An 18,401-nucleotide genomic window follows, 5' to 3' on the forward strand; every position below is an offset into this window, starting at 1 on the left:
TGCATTCATAGCTTTGGAATAGATAAAATGCAGCAAGAGCTCTTTCTGGGCATGATGGGAAATTTAGCCAATGCTATCAAAGCACGATGGGATCTTTGGCCAAGGATAGTACTGGAAGTACTGATTTTAAAATTACTTCCCTCCTTCTTGATTCCGTGTCAGAGGGAATAATTTCTCTCCACCTATCCCACCAAATCAAAACATTTTAAAATCTCAATCAGATTACCCCCTTGAATCGCCAATCGTTCGGGGAAAAGTAGCCGCGTTTATGTAAACCGTCCTCCTAATTCAAACCGTCAGTGACTTTGGGATGTCCTCACACACGACCGGATACATTTTGAGGTGTAGTCACTGGTATAATTTAATTGTAGAAGCAGGAGGAATAAGCACAGCCAGAACTTCAGCAGGAATAAAATAAATTTCCAGTTCAATTCGACTCCCCAAAATCATGCACAGATCAAAACATTCATGTAAAACATTAAAAAATGCGGAGTACAAGACATACCGATTGAGAGGACATCAACAATACAAAGGCACAAATCTGGCGTACTTCAGTAAATATTGGGTCAACTATTGCATCTCAAAAATCAATTGCAACAAGGCAACTCCCGGCCCTCCCTGCGCTGAACCTGGATGTCAAACGACTTGAGATTCTTGGATTTCCATTGGCCATTGCCTCCATTTTCTCTTCAGCCATCTGGAAGGTGCCACGGGAGATAAATAACCCGCAAAGCACCCATCTCTTCCTCCCCTGCTTCCCCCAACCCAAGCTCTTGCTACCTGCGGAAGGATCAAATGGGTTGAACCTGGTGGGGTGGGGGAAGGATGGGTGTGAGGGTCATCAGCTCCTTGGGACACATCAGTGGAGGTTTCATCACATGACCTCAACCACCCACACACACACACACAGTTCCACCATTGGTAGTTTAACCTGCCAATCGCCACCTCTTTCACTAATTGGATTGTGATAATTCTCAATTAGTCATTCAAATGTTCCACATCGGCCAAAGAAAATGAAAAAATATGTTTTTTGTTTTTTTTTAATGATTTTTCTCCAGGAGTTGCTCACAGCAGCGACCCAATGATTCATCTGTTATATTCATCATTCCCGAAGGATCAAGAAACAACTCTCTGGAACTTTCACCCCTCAAAAAACCTGGACAGGGCCGTGGGTTCAATTGCAATCTGAGAGTAAGAACATCTTTTTATTTTGGTCTGGTGGGGCTACTGAGGGTCACAGAGCCAAGGCAGAGGTCAAACACGAATCAGCCAGGATTGGATTGAATGGTGGAGCAGCCTCAAGGGACCGGTGTCTGTTCCCGTTTCCAGACAGTTTCCAACCTTGCCTGATTCAACACTCAGTTCGATAATTTGAGGTCACAACCATTTGCTTCCATGTTTGCAGATAGCAAGAACACGGTTCTGCTGTTGCCATTTACACCTCCTCCTACCCTGTCAGAGTTTCCCTGTAGCGCTGTTCTCCCCTCCTTCACTTTCTCTGCCGCTGTGCTTAGTGGTCCCAGAAGGTAGCTCGTCTCTACCTTCTCAGGGGCAACTGGGGATGGGCAATAAATGCTGCCCCCCCCCCCCCCCCCCCCAGCATCACCCACATCCCGTAAACGGATATTAACAAGTTAACCTGCTAATCAGTTCTGACCAAGGGTCATCCACTTGAAACATTATTTATTTGAGAGAGAAATTGAGCTAGGCATTCCCTGCTGGTAATTCAGATTCCCATTTTAGTAGAGGTAAGTCTGGTTGCCCTGAGATACGTTAAGATGGGACCGTGCATCGATGGGCAGGAGATGCTGGAACAGAAGAAAAATGAGGTGGTGGTGTGGACTATCTACAAGATGCACTGCAACAATTCGCCAAGGCTCCTTCGCCAGTACCTCCCAAACTCCACGACCTCTCCCACTGAGGACAATGGGTGGGGACACCACCACCTACAAATTCCCGTCCAAACTGCACATCATCCCGACTTGGAGCTATCACACCATTCCTTCATTGTCACTGGATCAAAGTCCTTCAATTCCCTTTTGTAACAGCACTGTGGATGTAACTACACCTGCAGCAGTTCATGGTGGCGGCTCACCATCACCATCACAAACACTATTAGCGCTGAGCCACAAATGTTGGCCTAGCCAGTGATGCTTATAACCCATGAACAGTTTTTTTTTTTACATTAGGCGGCAGAGAGGGACACCCATTTTCACTTTGTGACTCCTGGGTAGCTCGGGCTCCTTCTGTGGTGCTACCAGTAAAGCAACCTGGGTGAAATATGCTCACTGGATAAGAACCAACACTTAATGTGTCAGGTTTAAATGAGGCCACGAATAGATGGGCTCAACTTTGGCCACTTTTTTTTCCTGACTTCTGTGAAAACAAGTGACTTCCAAAATGGCTGCCAGTGAATTATGGTCAAACTGAAATTATTATAGAGATATATATATATATATATATATATATATTTATATACATACACACACGGTCTGATTGTCAACATAAGCCAATTGTGTTTTAACAGTAACATAGTTCATATCTTTCTATTTTCTCCCTCATTTTCCAAGTCTTAGCATGGTCAACTCTCCTCATCCTGTAAAGTTAATGCTATTCCTGAGGGGTCGTTCCTTTCGGAAAACGGTAAAGATTCCCTGCTCTCTGTTGGTGTTCCTGTTATGTCTGGAGATTGTTTAAGTTCCTGATCGACATTTGGTGACTCACTGCACACAGCGTCCATTTTGTTGTCTCCATTTATGCCAGGTTTGGGGGCTAACTCTTCGGAAGGAGTCTCGTCGCAGTCAGGGCTCTCTTTTGCCATTGCATTTTCTACAGAGTCCCTTTCCTCCCCGGGCTTATTTTCTTCCAATTCTGGAATTCCGAAAGCCCAGTCGGCCCCAGGAGTTTCAGCTTCTCCAGGTTCTGTCCTGTGCTTAGATTCCTGGCCTTGGTGCGGGCACGTTGAATTCTCCTGACAGTCACATTGCAGTTTCCCGACTTCAGTGGCACTAGGCCCGAAGCCTGCCACCTCAGTTTGCTCCTCACCACCTCTGGAAGGTGGAGCAACACCCGTTACATCGCCATCTCCTGGGAGGGTCTGTTGTTGATTACGAGCCTGCTCCTCTTCCCTGGCCTGCTCGGGAGGTTCTGGTGGGGGGGGCGATGGCTTGATGAGTTGGTGGCACATGGGACACGTCTTTTGCACATAGAGCCACCGTCGGAGGCAGGAAGAGTGGTAATAATGTCCGCACACAGTTATAACGGCTGTTCTCATGGCCTGAAGGGGTATAAAAAACAAAATCACAAGGGGCAAACAAATATATCGCAACCATAGATGCAAAGGCTTCAATCTCCGTTTACCCCACCATCAGTCTGCCGTGGCAGTCGTGTGCACCATCTACAAGGTGCACTGCAGCCACTCACCATGGCTCCTTAGGCAGCACCTCCCAAACACCCAACCACTGCTATGTAGGGGACAAGGGCAGGTGGGAACACCACAACTTGGAAATTCCCCTCCAAGTCATTCACCATCCTGACTTGAAACTATATCACCATTCCTTCACTGTTGCTGGGTTAACCTCCCTTCCTGACAGCACCGTGGATGTACCAACACCACATGGTTTAAGTAGGCAGCTCACCCCCACCTCCTGAAGGATAAAAATGCTGGCCTCGCCGCCGATGCCCACATCCCATAAAAGAGTTCAAAGGTCTGTGGGAGAACCTTCACTTGAAGACTTTGTTTGAGAGCTACTTTAGATTTCCCAAGCAGCAGAAATAGTTTCTCTCTGTTGACCCTTAATATCCTGAAAACCTCAACCAAATCCTCCTTTAACCTTCTAGAGACCACAACAACCATTTGTGTCATCTCTCCTTGCAATTTAACCCTTTGAGGCCCTGTTATTGCAGTTTAGAAAGCCAGGCAGCATAAGACAGAATTAGAACCTGAATGTCTGTATACTGAGGAACTGTTTCCTATCTCAGTAACACACCTTACATATCGTGCCTCTCCTGACGAACAGCCAGTTTTGGCCTACTCTACAAAGATAGGCATTGGGCTACGGTGTTACGGGGATGGGGCCAGGGAGTGGATCAAGGTGGGGTGCTCTTTCGGAGGGCTGGTGCAGACTCCATGGGCAAAATGGCCTCCTCCTGCACTCTAGAGATTATATGATTCTGACTGAATTCCCAATAAATACCCATCACCCTGAATAGAATTAAACACCAAAAAGTGAAAATTAACATGTGCAGCACAGTGATTTAGCGCAGTTGCTTCACAGCTCCAGGGTCCCAGGTTCGATTCCCGGCTTTGGTCACGAGCTGTGCGGAGACTGCACGTTCTCTCCGTGTCTGCGTGGGTTTCCGTCAGGTGCTCCGGTTTCCTCCCACAGCCCAAAGATGTGCAGGGTCGGCGGACTGGCCATGCCGAATTGCAATTAGTGTCCAAAAGGGTTGGGTGGGGTTACGGGGATAGGGTGGTGGTGTGGACTTGGGTAGGGTGCTCTTTCTAAGCGGCCTCCTATTTAAGGTTGAGATGAGGCCCTTCTATCTTCTCTCAGAGGTTAGTCAGTCTGTGGAATTCGCTTCCTCAGAACAGTGGCGGTTGATCCATTGAGCCTATTCAAGACAGAGTTGGACAGCTTTCCGATCAACAAAGGAGTCAAAGGTTACAGGGGAGCAGACAGGAAAGTGGCCTCGAGACCACAGCCGGATCAGCCATGATCATATTGAATGGCAGAACAGGCCGGAAGGGCCAAATGGCCTACTCCTGCTCCTATATTCCTACGGTGCACTGAGCTGCTCCCAGTATTTCAGGTGGAAGGGAATGGTCACTGGACGAGTAAACCAGAGGCCATGGAGAATTCTCTGGGGGACATGAGTTTGAATCCCATCAAGGCAGCCGGTGGAATTTAAATTCAATTGAGAAATCTGGAATTGAAAGCTAGTCTCAGTAATGATGACCATTAAACCATCACCAATTGTTGTAAAAACCCACCTGGTTTCACTGATATCCTATTTCATGAAATGCAGACCGTTTAAAAATACATAATATATTCAAGCAGAGTCAGCATGGCCCCACGAAAGGGGAAATCATGCCGGACAAATTTATTAGAATTCTTTGAGGTGGCAACGAGCAGGATAGATGAAGGGGAACTAGTGGATGTATTATACTTGGAATTCCAAAATGTGTTCAAAAGGCACTGCACAAAAGGCTACTTAATAAGATAAGAGTCCATAGTGTTGGGGGTAATATATTAGTATGGATAGAGGATTCGATAACTGATAGAAGACAGAAACATGGCAACATGTAACTAGTGGAGTGCCATAGGGATTAGTGCTGGGGCCACAATTATTTACAATACGAGAGAAGCGAAATTGCCAATTTTGCAGATGACACAAAAAAAATGGGAAGACAAGTGGTGAAGATGACACAAAGAGTCGACATAGAATCATAGAATTTACAGTACAGAAGGAGGCCATTCGGCCCATCGAGTCTGCACCGATGCTTGGAAAGAGCACCCTACCTAAGACCACACCTCCACCCTATCCCTGTAACCCCACCTAACTTTTTGTTTGGACATTAAGGGCAATTTAGCATTGCCAATCCACCTAACCTGCACATCTTTGGACTGTGGGAGGAAACCGGAGCACCCGGAGGAAACCCACGCGCACACGGGGAGAACGTGTGCAGATCACGCACAGACAGTGGCCCAAGCCGGGAATCGAACCTGGACCTGTGGGTGAGCATAAACCTGGCAGATGGAACATAAATGTAAAGTGAAGTTATGCACTTTGGTCGGAAGGAAAAAGGAGCTGAATATTACTTAAATGGAAAAAGACTGCAGAAAGCTGCAGCACAGAGGGATTTGGGAGTCCTTCTGTACAAATCACAAAAAGCTAGCATGCAAGTTCACAATATGGGAAGCAAATGGAATGTTGGCCTTTATTTCAAAGGGAATAGAGTATAAAATTAGACCGTCTGGAATAGTGAGAACATTTTTGGTTCCCTTATCCAAGGAAAGATATACTGGCATTGGAGACAGTCCAGAGAAGGTTCACTCGGTTGATCCCGGGTATGGACCCATAGTGGGTGCCTGGAACTCACTGCCGGAGGTGGTGGTGGAAGCAGGGACGATAGTGACATTTAAGGGGCATCTTGTCAAATACGTGAATAGGATGGGAATAGAGGGATACGGACCCCAGATGTGTAGAAGATTGTCGTTTTGTCGGGCAGCATGGTCGGCACAGGCTTGGAGGGCCAAAGGGCCTGTTCCTGTGCTGTACTCTTCCTTGTTCTTTGTACGGGTTTTCTTCGGCGAAGAGGCTGAGTAGGTTGGGCCAGTACTCATTGGAGTTTAGAAGAATGTGAGGTGACTTTATTGAGGCACATAGGATGCTCAGGGGGCTTGGCAGGGTAGTAGCTGAGAGGTTGTTTCTCCTTGTGGGGGGTCAGAGGACCAAAGGGCATAATCTAAGAGTAAGGGGCCACCCATTTAAGACGGAGATGAAGAGGAATATCTTCTCCGAGGGTCGCAAACTTGTGGGATTCTTTACTGATGAGAGTTTGTAGAGGCTGGGTTAGTAAGTCATTCAAGGCTGAGCTAATCAGTAAGAGAATCAAGAGTTATGGGGATAAGACGGGAAAGTGGAGTTGAGGATTATCAGATCAGTCATGATCTCATTGAATGGTGGAGCAGACTCGATGGGCCAAATAGCCTTCTTCTGCCCCTGCACCTTACGGTATTACTTATCTTTTAGGAAAGAAAATCTGCTGTCCTTATCTGGTCTGACCTACAAGTGACTCCAGACTCTCAGCAATGTGGTTGACTCTTAACTGTTCTCTAAAATGGCCTAGTAAGCCACTCAGTTGAAGGGTAATTAGGGATGGACGGCAAATGCTGACCTTGTCAGCAATGCCCATGAAAGCCTAAAACAAAAAGGAGTGGGCGAACCAGGCCTCTGTACAGCGGAAGCATGACTTGTAGTCTAGTCCTCGAGATATGAAGGTCAACTTCCCATTAGCCGTTTTGATTATTTTCTGTATCTCTTCATGACATTTTACTGATCTATGTACCTCAATCTCCTGGCACCCCACCCCTCCCTCCAGTCTCCTTGAATCTCCACCCTTTCTAGCTTTCATCATTGAGGAAATGACCTGCTCATTCCTTCCAGTATCCATGTGACTGGCTTCATATCTGGCTGCATTGAAATCCATTGGCAGAGCATTCTCAGAATGTCTTTGTGATTTTAGACTTTCAATAACTAACAAAATAAAGCAACACAAAATTTGAGTTTTAAAGGTCTCCAGGTTGTTGGAAAGGAAAGAGGGAAGATTTGAGGAATGAACGGAATAAAGGACGGCACACTTAAAATCCAAGAACACTGTACAGGAAGCGTAGCATGTGGCTTTGCCTCCCACATCGATATTCCTGGCCATCCCATCTCTTAAAACTTCCCAATAATTGGCAAAGTAATGATGTGAAGGTGGCTGGCAAAGCTGGCATGTACGACCCATTCCTCAACAACAGTGACTGGCTCGCCCACTTCAGAAGGCTTCCTTCGAGAGAGAGAGAGAGAGAGAGAGGACCAAACTCCTTTCACAAACATCTTAGAACCGTCAATCTGAGCTACATTTGAACTCTGACCCGCGCTACCAACACTCCCGAGAGGTGAAAGATATCCAACCCACTGTGCCAACATTGCACCCTATCGGTGCCAGCTGCGGTTCCAATGGCAGCACTCTTGCCTCAGAGTCAGATGGGTGGGTCCCACTCCTTCAGCACAATCGTCCAGCCCCACACTCCCAGTGCGGTACTGATGGAGTGCTACACTGCCTTCCTTTTTTTTTTTATAACTCATTCATGGCAGGACCAGCATCCCTAACTGCCCTCAAACCGAGGGTATTTATGAGTCAACCACATTGCTGTGGATCTGGAGTCACATGTAGGCCAGACCAGGTAGAGATGACAGATTTGTTTTAACCTAAAAGGGCATTCATAAACCAGACAGGGGTTTTACGTCAATTGCCAATGGCGTCATGATCATCGTTGGACTTTTAATCCCAGATTTTTACGGAATTCAAATTTCACCAACTACCATGGTGGGATTCGAGGACCTGGATTTCCAGTGCATTACCCTGAGCCTCTGGATTACTACTCCAGTGAGAATATCACTACGCCACTGCCCCTCTTGAAGTGCCATTTTCAGGTAAGATCTAACACTCACACCCATACCCACTCACGTCCCTTCCCTCCCCCACACCGCCAAGCAGATGATCTGATTATCCCATTGCTATTGGTGATATCTTGCTGTGTACCATATTTCGTAACATCACAACAGGGAATACACTCAGAGAGGGAGACCGTACCTGATAACAAATGGCACAGACGTCACCATAGTCCTGGACCTGCTGTTTGGTGGCACGGGGCAGCGAGTTGATCTTCTTGGCTGCCTCCCTGCGGAGGAAGAAGCTGTTCCAGCCGGCACGGGCTCGCAGCCAGACGTTGAAGTAAGAGTGGATGACGATGACAGAGGCCCCCATCCAGCTCCACTCGCCGAAGATGGACTCCACTGCACCATAAGCCACCACGCACACAGCCACAAGGAACTCCAGGACACGGCATGAGCTGTTTATGTAGTAGATGATGTCCTCCAGGTTCTCGATAGCCTCCCTCCTCAGATCCTCTGTCACAAAAAGCCCGTAGATGAAGAGAGTCCCAGTCACCTGGAAAGGGAAAGTTTCAGGCGTAGCATTTCGTTATTGGAGGGTAGCCACAGAACCATAGAATCTCCACACTGCAGGAGGCTATTCGGCCCATCGCGTCTGCACCGACCCCCTGACAAAGCACCCGACCTAGGCCTCACTCCCCCACCCTATCCCCGTAACCCCACCTAACCTACACATCATTGGACAATTAAGGGCCAATCCACCCAAGATGCATATCTTTGGACCGTGGGAGGAAACTGGAGCACCCGGCAGAAACCCACGCAGACACGGGAAACTCCACACAGTCACCCAAGGCCGGAACTGAACCCTGGCACTGTGAGGCAGCAGTGCCACTATGCCGCCTGTGCCACACCATTAGGTGCCAACAATGTTGGCCTCTTAGGAGTCATCATTTCTCCTCGTCCTTCGGACTAGTTTGAAGGGCTGGCAATGCTGCTGAATATCTTTTATTAATCAAAATGTTAATCCAACCCATTACGTGCAGTGCCCATGAGATTGGTACAAAACGTTACCCACAATCAGAGTTGTATCGAAAGCATACCGTCTGTACTGCTCTCGCCAACCTGAACAAGACGGGATCTCAGGGTCACCACGGCACTGCATCTTTCCAAGATTAATCTCATCCCGCTAACATCATCCTGTACCCCTAGTGTCTGCAGTTTAGAAGAACAGGAGGTGGATGATCCCATTGGAATGGATAGAATTTCCAGTGAGAGACACAAAGTAGCTGTTTCCCTTGGCTGGAGAGTCCAAAACTAAGGGTCATAGTCTCAGCACACGGATTTAGGACTGAGCGGAGGAGAAATTTCTTCACTCAAAGGGTTGTGAATATTTTAATCTCCCCCCCCCCACCCCCCCGCTCCCGAGTGTTGTGGCTGCTCAGTCACGGAGTATATTTACAACTGACGGGCTTTGGGGAATCAAGGAATAAGGAGAGTGTGGAAGGTTGAGTAGATAATTAGCTCAAGGGGCCGAATGGCCTACTCCTCCTGTGTACTAGTTACAATATGCCATTACGTTACTGCCCATATACAGTTTGTAAGTACAAGAGCACGCTTATCTGACACGTACTATGCTGTTACTACATCCACCCACTGATTACATGTTGATTCTTTAATCTCTCTAAGTGCATGTCAGATGATGCTGTTACTCCTCTGCCACCTTGACATCCAAGATAGGAGAATCTATCGATGCCTCACATTCCCTCGCTACACACATGCAGCACGTGGGCGGCAAGGTAGCACAGTGGTTAGCACTGTTGCTTCACAGCACCAGGGTCCCAGGTTGGGTCACTGTCTGTGCGGAGTCTGCACGTTCTCCTCGTGTCTGCGTGGGTTTCCTCCGGGTGCTCCGGTTTCCTCCCACAAGTCCCGAAAGACGTGCTGTTAGGTGAATTGGACATTCTGAATTCTCCCTCAGTGTACCCGAACAGGCGCCGGAATGTGGCTACAAATGTTAATGTAAGCCTACTTGTGACGTTAATAAAGATTATTCTTACATTCGACAACATCATTCCTACTCATTAAAATTCCTTTCTCGCACCTTGCCATCAAACACTCCCAGGACAGGTATAGCCCAGGGTTAGGTACAGAGTAAAGCTCCCTCGCCACTGTCCCCATCAAACACTCCCAGGACATGCACAACCCGGGTTAAGTACAGAGTAAAGCTCCCTCTGCACTGTCCCACCAAACACTCCCAGGACAGGTACAGCACGGGGTTAGATAGAGTAAATCTCCCTCTACACTGTCCCCATCAAATACTCCCAGGACAGGTACTGCTCGGAGTTAGATACAGAGTGAAGCTCCCTCTACACTGTCCCCATCAAACACTCCCAGGACAGGTACAGGACGGAGTTAGATACAGAGTGAAGCTCCCTCTATACTATCCCAGGGGCTGTTTAGCACAGGGCTAAATCGCTGGCTTTGAAAGCAGACCAAGGCAAGCCAGCAGCACGGTTCGATTCCCGTAACAGCCTCCCCGAACAGGCGCTGGAATATGGCAACTAGGGGCTTTTCACAGTAACTTCATTTGAAGCCTACTTGTGACAATAAGCGATTTTCATTTTTTTCCCCATCAAACACTCCCAGGACAGGTATTGCACGGAGTTAGATACAGAGTGAAGCTCCCTCTACACTGTCTCCATCAAACACTCCCAGGACAGGTACTGCACGGAGTTAGTTACAGAGTGAAGCTCCCTCTACACTGTCCCCATCAAACACTCCCAGGACAGGTACAGGACAGAGTTAGATACAGAGTAAAGCTCCCTCTGCCCTGTCCCCATCAAACACTCTCAGGACAGGTACAGCACGGGGTTAGATACAGAGTGAAGCTCCCTCTACACTGTCCCCATCAAACACTCCCAGGATAGGTACATAACGGGGTTAGATAAGAGTAAAGCTCCCTCTACACTGTCCCCATCAAACACTCCCAGGACAGGTACAGCACGGGGTTTGAACTAAACTGATTTTCCACTGTACACTCTCCAAGACTAATGCATCATCCTCATATATGGTGCCTAGAGCTCAACACAGTGCCCCTCAGTCTGACCAAGGTTACTTAATAGTGAAACGTCACTTCCTTCTCAATAGCATCCCAGTGCACTTCAGATAAAGGCCAACATTCCATTAGCTTTTTTCATCACTTCCTGTTCTTGTGCAAAGGTCTTCAGCGATGTTCCTATTAGTCCTGCTTAAATCTAAGTGGGAAGGATTGTAGCTCGCAATGACAGACTTTATCCTGGTGTCCATGTCACCCTGTGTGCATGAGGCTAGTGAGAAGTGTACGTTAGAAATGAGGAGTAATCCCATACCATTCCCGTTGCTGATACGGATTTGCTCGCCATATCGAGTGGTCACTGTAGCTCCTCAACTATGTATCAAGAACCTATTAAATTGCCTGACAGACGTTGCTGTTGAATCTCTCTCCATCATACTTTCCGGGAGCACATTCCAGAGCAGCAGAAGTAGTTAGGTTAAAAATAAATCTCATCTCTCCTCTGGTTCACATCCAAATGGCCTTAAATCTGTCTCTTCTGGTTACCAAGTTTTCTTCCATTGCATTAAGTTGCTCCTTATTTATTCTGACAGAATAAATAAGAACACCTCGATTAAATCTCCCCGTTAAACCTTCTCTGCTCGAAGGAGAACAATCCCAGCTTCTCCAGTCTCTCCGCATTATTGAAGCCCCTCGTCTCCCCGGCACCATTCGAGTAAATCTCCCCTCCATATCCTCTCCAAGGCCTTCCTAAAGAGCGGTGCCTAGAATTAGAGACACTAAGCTAGCTGAGGCCTAGCCAGGGATTGGTAAAGTTCACCAAAGCTTCCTTGCTTCTGCACTCTGTGCCTCCATGTGACTTTTGAAAACAGCCTTCTCAACTAGTACCTCTACCTGCCAACATTTGCGTGTAGCCTCCAGATCTCACTGCTGTGCGGTCTTTAAAATTATACCACACATTTGCTGTTGCTTCTCCTCACCCTTTCGACCATGGTCACGTCACAGTCCGCCAAATCTGTCCTGTGCCTGCCCATTCCACCAGCCTGTCCATGTCTTCCTCAAGTCTACTGCCAACCTCCTCATTATTGACGACATTTCTACGTTTTCTGTCATCTACGAAGTTGGAGATTGTGTCCCGTGTACCCAAGCCCCGCTTATTAATATATACCAACAGGCCCTTTGACCCCCACCCACCTGGAGAGAGGTCAGGGCACTGCTGGAGATGATAATCAACAACCAGAAGTCCAGCTCGAAGAACTGTGCAATCCTGTAGGCCATGAAACTGGGAAACATCAACAGGAAAAGGCACATAGTGACGGCACGGAAATGCTTCCATAAACTCCTGAGGGGGGTGGAAACACAAAGAGGGGGGGAAAATAACAAATTCCAGTCAGAAACATGTGATTGGCCCCAATTAAACATCATTCATATCACACCCCACGACTGGGAATAGTGAACTAGTTTCAGAGGAAGATTGCTTCCTGGGGGGAGATCGGGACCTCCCCCCCCACCCCCCCCCCCCCCCTCCCCTCCCGCCCGACACACTCCATCCCCCACTCCTCACCCCTGGGGAAACTGGAAAGCATGACCAACTGCCCCCCAATCCCTCACCGAGACGGGGGGGGGGGGGCTTGAGACTTCCCAAAGCATTCCCAAGGGGAGAGACCCCCCCCCCACCCCCCCCAATCCCCATCCCCCTACACCGTCCCACAGGGTGAACAAGTCAAACGTCTGACCAGTACTGAACAACTCACCAGTAACCTGACAGAAAACAACAGACCCGTGGGGGGGAAATCAGGTTTGGTTGTGATGCCTCTAGTGGTCAACCAGCTTCGCGATCACCATTAGCGCTCAATGAAGAATAATAGTTATTTGCGAAGAGATTCAGGGAGGTCACCGGGATCCAAAGTCCACCATAGCGCAAGTTGGGAGAAAGTCGAGAAGAGAATGCCGGAGGGAGTCCTCCCCGCCCTCCAATCTCACTCACCTGTTTCTGGATGCTCCCAGCGCAAGGACAATGGGGTCGGTGATTTCCAGCATCGACTGCAGAATAGAGGCCAGTATGATGAAGAGGATGACGCTGATTAGGAAGGTGCGCTGCAGAACATGCAGGTTAATCAGGTCTGTCTGCAGGGCCAACAGCAGAAAGGTCACCCCTTCTGTCACACCTCTGCGCAGAGAATAAAACGACAGTGAGTAAAAAGCAGCATCACCCTTCTGTGTGGAATTATCATTTTTAATATGAAGGTACGATATTAACAGGAAATGCTGAAGCCAGGCACTTCCCTCATTCTCTCCCATGTAATCTGCTTCCCTGAGATAGGGTAGTTAAGTCAAAGGAGGCAACATCCCATCAAGCCATCTCCCCCATAGAATATGATCATGGCTGATTTTATTCAGGCCTCAGCACCATTTTCTTGCCTCTCCTCCCCCTTAACTGTTGACTTCCTTGTCAATTCCAAATCTGTCTAACTCAGCTTTGAATATGCTCAACGAGCCAGCCTCCACTACTCTCTGGAAAAGAGAATTCAAAAGACTGATTTAAGAACATTGATCCGAGAAGCAGGCTATTCAGCTCCTCGAATCCGCTTCGCCTTTTTAATAAGAAGAAATTTCTTCTTATTTGTCTGAAATGGGAAGCTCATTTTCTTTAAACTGTACCCCCCTAAATTTAGATTACCCCACGAGGGCATACATCCTCGAGGGCTATTGGGGATGGGCTATAAATGCTGGCCGAGTCAAAGGTGACAACATCCCACAAAAATGAAAGCAAAAAATCTTTTCAGCGTCCAACCTGTCAAACCCCCTCAGAATCTTATGTAGAATGTTACAGCACAGAAGGGGGCCAGTCAGTCCATCGTGCCTGCATCGGCTTCCCAAAGAGCAACCGACCTAGTCCCATTCCCCAGCCCCATCTCCGTAGCCCTCTAAATTCATCACTTTCAAATATAGATCCAGCTCTCTTTTGAAACCTCTTACGGAATCCACCTCCACCACTCTCCCAGGCAGCGCACTCCAAACCCCAACAGCTCTCTGAGTAAAGAAGTTTCTCCTCACCTCACTCCCAGCTCTCTTGCTGACCATCTGGAAATTGTGACCTCCCGTCACTGACATACCAACTAGTGGAAACAGAATATCCTTGTGGGGTGGAGAATACCAAAAGGTTCACAAAGTCTCGGGAGTGAAAAAATGTCACACCTAAGTCCTACAGGCAGATCCCTTACTCTGAGACTATGCCTCTGAGCGAGACTATGACAGGGGGAAATAGCCTCTCAGTACTGACTCGGTCTAGCCATAAGACATAGGAGCAAAAGTAGGCCATTCGGCCCATCGAGTCTGCTCCACCATTCAATGAGATCATGACTGCATGACTGATCCGATAATCCTCACTCCACTTTCCTTTAACTCTTGATACCCCTACGGATTAAAACTATGTCTATCTAAGCCTTGAACATACTTAACCACCCAGCTTCTACAACCCTCTACAGTAAAGAATTCAACAGATTCACTCGCATCAGAGGAAATATCTCCTAATCCAGAGGCCCAGGCTAATGCTCCAGGAACATGGGTTCAAATCCTGCCATGGCAGCTGGTGGAATTTAAATTCAATCAATCAAACCTGGAATTTAAGCCTACTTGTGAGGCAATACGATAGCACAAGTGGAGCACTGTGGCTTCACAACGCCAGGGTCCTAGGTTCAATTCCCCGCTGGGTCACTGTCTGTGCGGAGTCTGCACGTTCTCCCCGTGTCTGTGTGGGTTTCCTCCGGGTGCTCCGGTTTCCTCCCACAGTCCAAAGACGTGCAGGTTAGGTGGATTGGCCACGATAAATTGCCCTTAGTGATAAAAAAGGTTAAGAGGGGTTATTGGGTTATGGGGATAGGGTAGAAGTGGGGGCTGCAGTGGGTCGGGGCAGACTCGATGGCCCAAATGGCCTCCTTCTGCACTGTATGTTCTATGTCCCGAAAGACGTGCTTGTTAGGTGAATTGGACATTCTGAATTCTCCCTCCCGAATGGCGCTGGAATGTGGCGACTAGGAGATGTAACTTTATTGCAGTGTGAATGTAAGCCTACGTGTGACAATAATGCAGATTTCTTTTTTAAAAAAAAGAGATGGGCAGGTTTTTCCACTCGGTCTTTATAGGTTCAGGAGTGGTCCAAACCATTGTCCTCCCCTTACCTGTGCATGAGGTTGCCATTGACAAAGGCCGAATATCCCTGCAGGTAAAACTTGCAGAGGGCGAGTAAGCCCAGTGACAGGCGAGAGACCGTGAACGTCAGGCCCACCAGAGAGTACGGAGTAACGCAGCACCCGGCCACACTGTAAGAGGTCAAAGGCAGGAGGTCAACGGTACATGAAACATCTGACAAGCTCATTGCAGCTCTATTCAACAGTCTGTGCCTTCAGATATGTTAAAGCAGAAACAGAGAGAGATCTGAGGACAGGGCAGAGTACACACAAATACACAACTCGTTAAGGATAGGACAAGACAGGACAGGACGCGGCCATTCAGCCCATCATGTCAGTACCATCTCTGAGAAAGAGCTTCAGAATAGTAATAGTACTCCCCTTCCCCCTATCATCTTGTAAGTTTCCTCATTTCAAGTATACAGCCGATTCCCTTCCAAAGGTTACAGAGATAGCATTGCTCTGGTAGCACAGTGGTTAGCACTGCGGCTTCACAGCACCAGGGACCCGGGTTCGATTCCCGGCTTGGGTCACTGTCTGTGCGGAGTCTGCATGTTCTTCCTGTGTCTGAGTGGGTTTCCTCCGCGTGCTCCGGATTCTTCCCACAAATCCCAAAAGACATGCTGTTAGGCAATTTAGAATCATAGAATTTACAGTGCTGTAGGAGGCCATTCAGCCCATCGAGTCTGCACCGGCCCTTGGAAAGAGCACCCGACCCAAGCCCACATCTCCACCCCATCCCCTTAACCCAGTAACCCCACCTAACCTTTTTTGGACACCAAAGGCAATTTAAAATGGTCAATTAACCTAACCCGCACATCTTTGGACTGTGGGAGGAAACCGGAGCACCCGGAGGAAACCCACACAGACACGGGGAGAAGGTGCAGACTCCGCACAGACAGTGACCCAAGCTAGAAATCGAACCTGGGACCCTGGAGCTCTGAAGCAACAATGCTAACCACTGTGCTACCGTGCTGCCCTTGTGAATTCTCATTATAAATTCTCCCTGTGTGTACCCGATCAGGCGCAGGAATGTGGCGACGAGGGGATTTTCACAGTAACCTCATTGCAGTGTTAATGTCAGCCTACTTGTGACACTAAAAAAGATTATTATCAGTTCACTCGTGTCTCAGGGTGCAAAGCCAAAAGGCAGTCGAGGGTTGCTAACCACTGGCAAAGGCAGCAATCGGGCCAAGCTGGGTCACCTCCCACATTCGGTCAGATCACTGATTCCCAGCGATCGATGTGTGCGGAAGCACTCACTGCACCCATCCACTTTCCGTCAACTGTGAAGAGTCAGCTGCGGTTCAGTGGGCAGCAATCCTACCTCCCGAGTCAGAAGGCGGTGGGTTCAAGCCCTACTAGAGCTTAACGGCCAGGCTGGCATCTGGTAACAGTACTGAGGGACTGCTGCATTGTCAGAGCTGCTGCTTTATTTGGATGGTTGGCCAAAGCAACTACTTTGAAGAGAAGCCTGGAAGTTGTTCCCAGGTAATCTGATCAATATTTATCTCTCATGCAAAAAAAAAAAAACAGGTCACCTGCTCTTTAACAAATTGCTGCCTGGCAACACCTCAACCAATTAGAATCCACATGGCAACCAAAATTGATATAAACAATAAACAAAATTCCTTTCTGGGAAAAGGGTGATTCGGGGAAATAAAAATTGTACATGAAAAATAAACAGGGAAAACTAAAGATAATTAAGATGTGCGTATATATTAGCTCTAGAATTATCAGAGTTACCCAAATTATATTTGGTGCGGTCAAAGGAACCATAACTGATTTAATGAGCCATTCACACTTCCACTGTACAGACCATGTGTACTTAGACATGCTTAATCTAGGAGACAATATCTCCGAAGTCTTCTTTAACCGGAGACACAGTATCCCAACAGTACCTGGTGAGGAAGGCGAAGATTATGCCCTCGTGGGAAGCTGCCAGCTGGTTGCGAGAGCTGAGGTAGAAGTAGATTTCACCGACAAACAGAACCAGCCAGAACGTGGTGAAGAGCACTGGCACTGCAAACTGGTTCCACAGCCTCACCCCCAAGCCCAGTACTCCGTACAGCTCACTCTCCTGCACACACAAAGCACAACCACCAGCGAGGAGTCAACAACACCGACCACCACCACTTCAGAACAACTGTCCGCAGGAACGCTACTCATGCCCAAATGCGCCCTTCATCTCTAGTCCTTTGTCGCGTACCTAGCCAGAAACCACACGCTCCCCCCCACCCCACCCCCGGCCCAACACACGGCCTGACCGCCACCTCCTTTCCTGAACGGTAACCAAGAAAATGTGTTCAGGGGTGAGCTGGCAAGATGGATACAGAACTGGCTCGGTCACAGAGACAGAGAGTAGCAGTGGAAGGGTGCTTTTCTGAATGGAGGGCTGTGGCTAGTGGTGTTCCTCAGCGATCAGTGCTGGGACCCTTGCTGTTTGTGATATATATGAGAGAGAGAGAGAGAGAGAGAGAGAGAGAGAGAGAGAGAGAGAGAGAGAAAAGTGATTTTGAATAAAATGCAACTGGTTTGATCACTAAGTTTGCGGGCAACACAAAGATTGGTAGAATTGTAGATAGCGATGAGGACCATCAAAGGATACTACAGGATATAGATCGGTTGGAGACTTGGGTGGAGAGATGGCAGATGGTGTTTAATCCAGACAAATGTGAGGTAATGCATTTTCAAAGGTCTAATACAGATGGGAAATATACAGTAAATGGCAGAACCGTTAGGAGTATTGATCAGCAGAGAGATCTGGGTGGCGGCACGATAGCCCAGTGGTTAGCACTGTTGCTTCACAGCTCCAGGGTCCCAGGTACGATTCCGGCTTGGGTCACTGTCTGTGTGGAGTCTGCATTTTCTCCCAGTGTACTCGAACAGGCGCCGGAATGTGGCGACTAGGGACTTTTCACAGTAACTTAATTGCAGTGTTAATGTAAGCCTACTTGTGACAATAAAAGATTACAATGTCGGATGTCACCTCG

At 48.0% G+C, this 18,401-nt stretch overlaps 1 protein-coding gene across 2 annotated transcripts in view; it reads right to left on the reverse strand.

The window, feature by feature from the left end:
* Positions 1 to 343: 343 nt before the first annotated feature.
* LOC140409305 (RING finger protein 145-like) overlaps positions 344 to 18,401 on the reverse strand; it is a 31,940-nt gene continuing 13,882 nt past the window's right edge. For both annotated transcript variants that reach the window (XM_072497696.1, XM_072497697.1), the window contains 6 exons: positions 17,310 to 17,488; positions 15,400 to 15,540; positions 13,206 to 13,388; positions 12,413 to 12,560; positions 8,366 to 8,722; positions 344 to 3,277 (listed from right to left, as the gene is read on the reverse strand). In XM_072497696.1, coding sequence (XP_072353797.1) covers positions 2,582 to 3,277; positions 8,366 to 8,722; positions 12,413 to 12,560; positions 13,206 to 13,388; positions 15,400 to 15,540; positions 17,310 to 17,488 — 1,704 coding nt within the window. In that variant the 3' untranslated portion in view covers positions 344 to 2,581. The remainder of the gene's footprint in view (positions 3,278 to 8,365; positions 8,723 to 12,412; positions 12,561 to 13,205; positions 13,389 to 15,399; positions 15,541 to 17,309; positions 17,489 to 18,401) is intronic.

The sequence above is a fragment of the Scyliorhinus torazame genome, chromosome 3 (genome assembly GCF_047496885.1).
Source record: "Scyliorhinus torazame isolate Kashiwa2021f chromosome 3, sScyTor2.1, whole genome shotgun sequence".
In the NCBI taxonomy this organism is placed as follows: domain Eukaryota; kingdom Metazoa; phylum Chordata; class Chondrichthyes; order Carcharhiniformes; family Scyliorhinidae; genus Scyliorhinus; species Scyliorhinus torazame.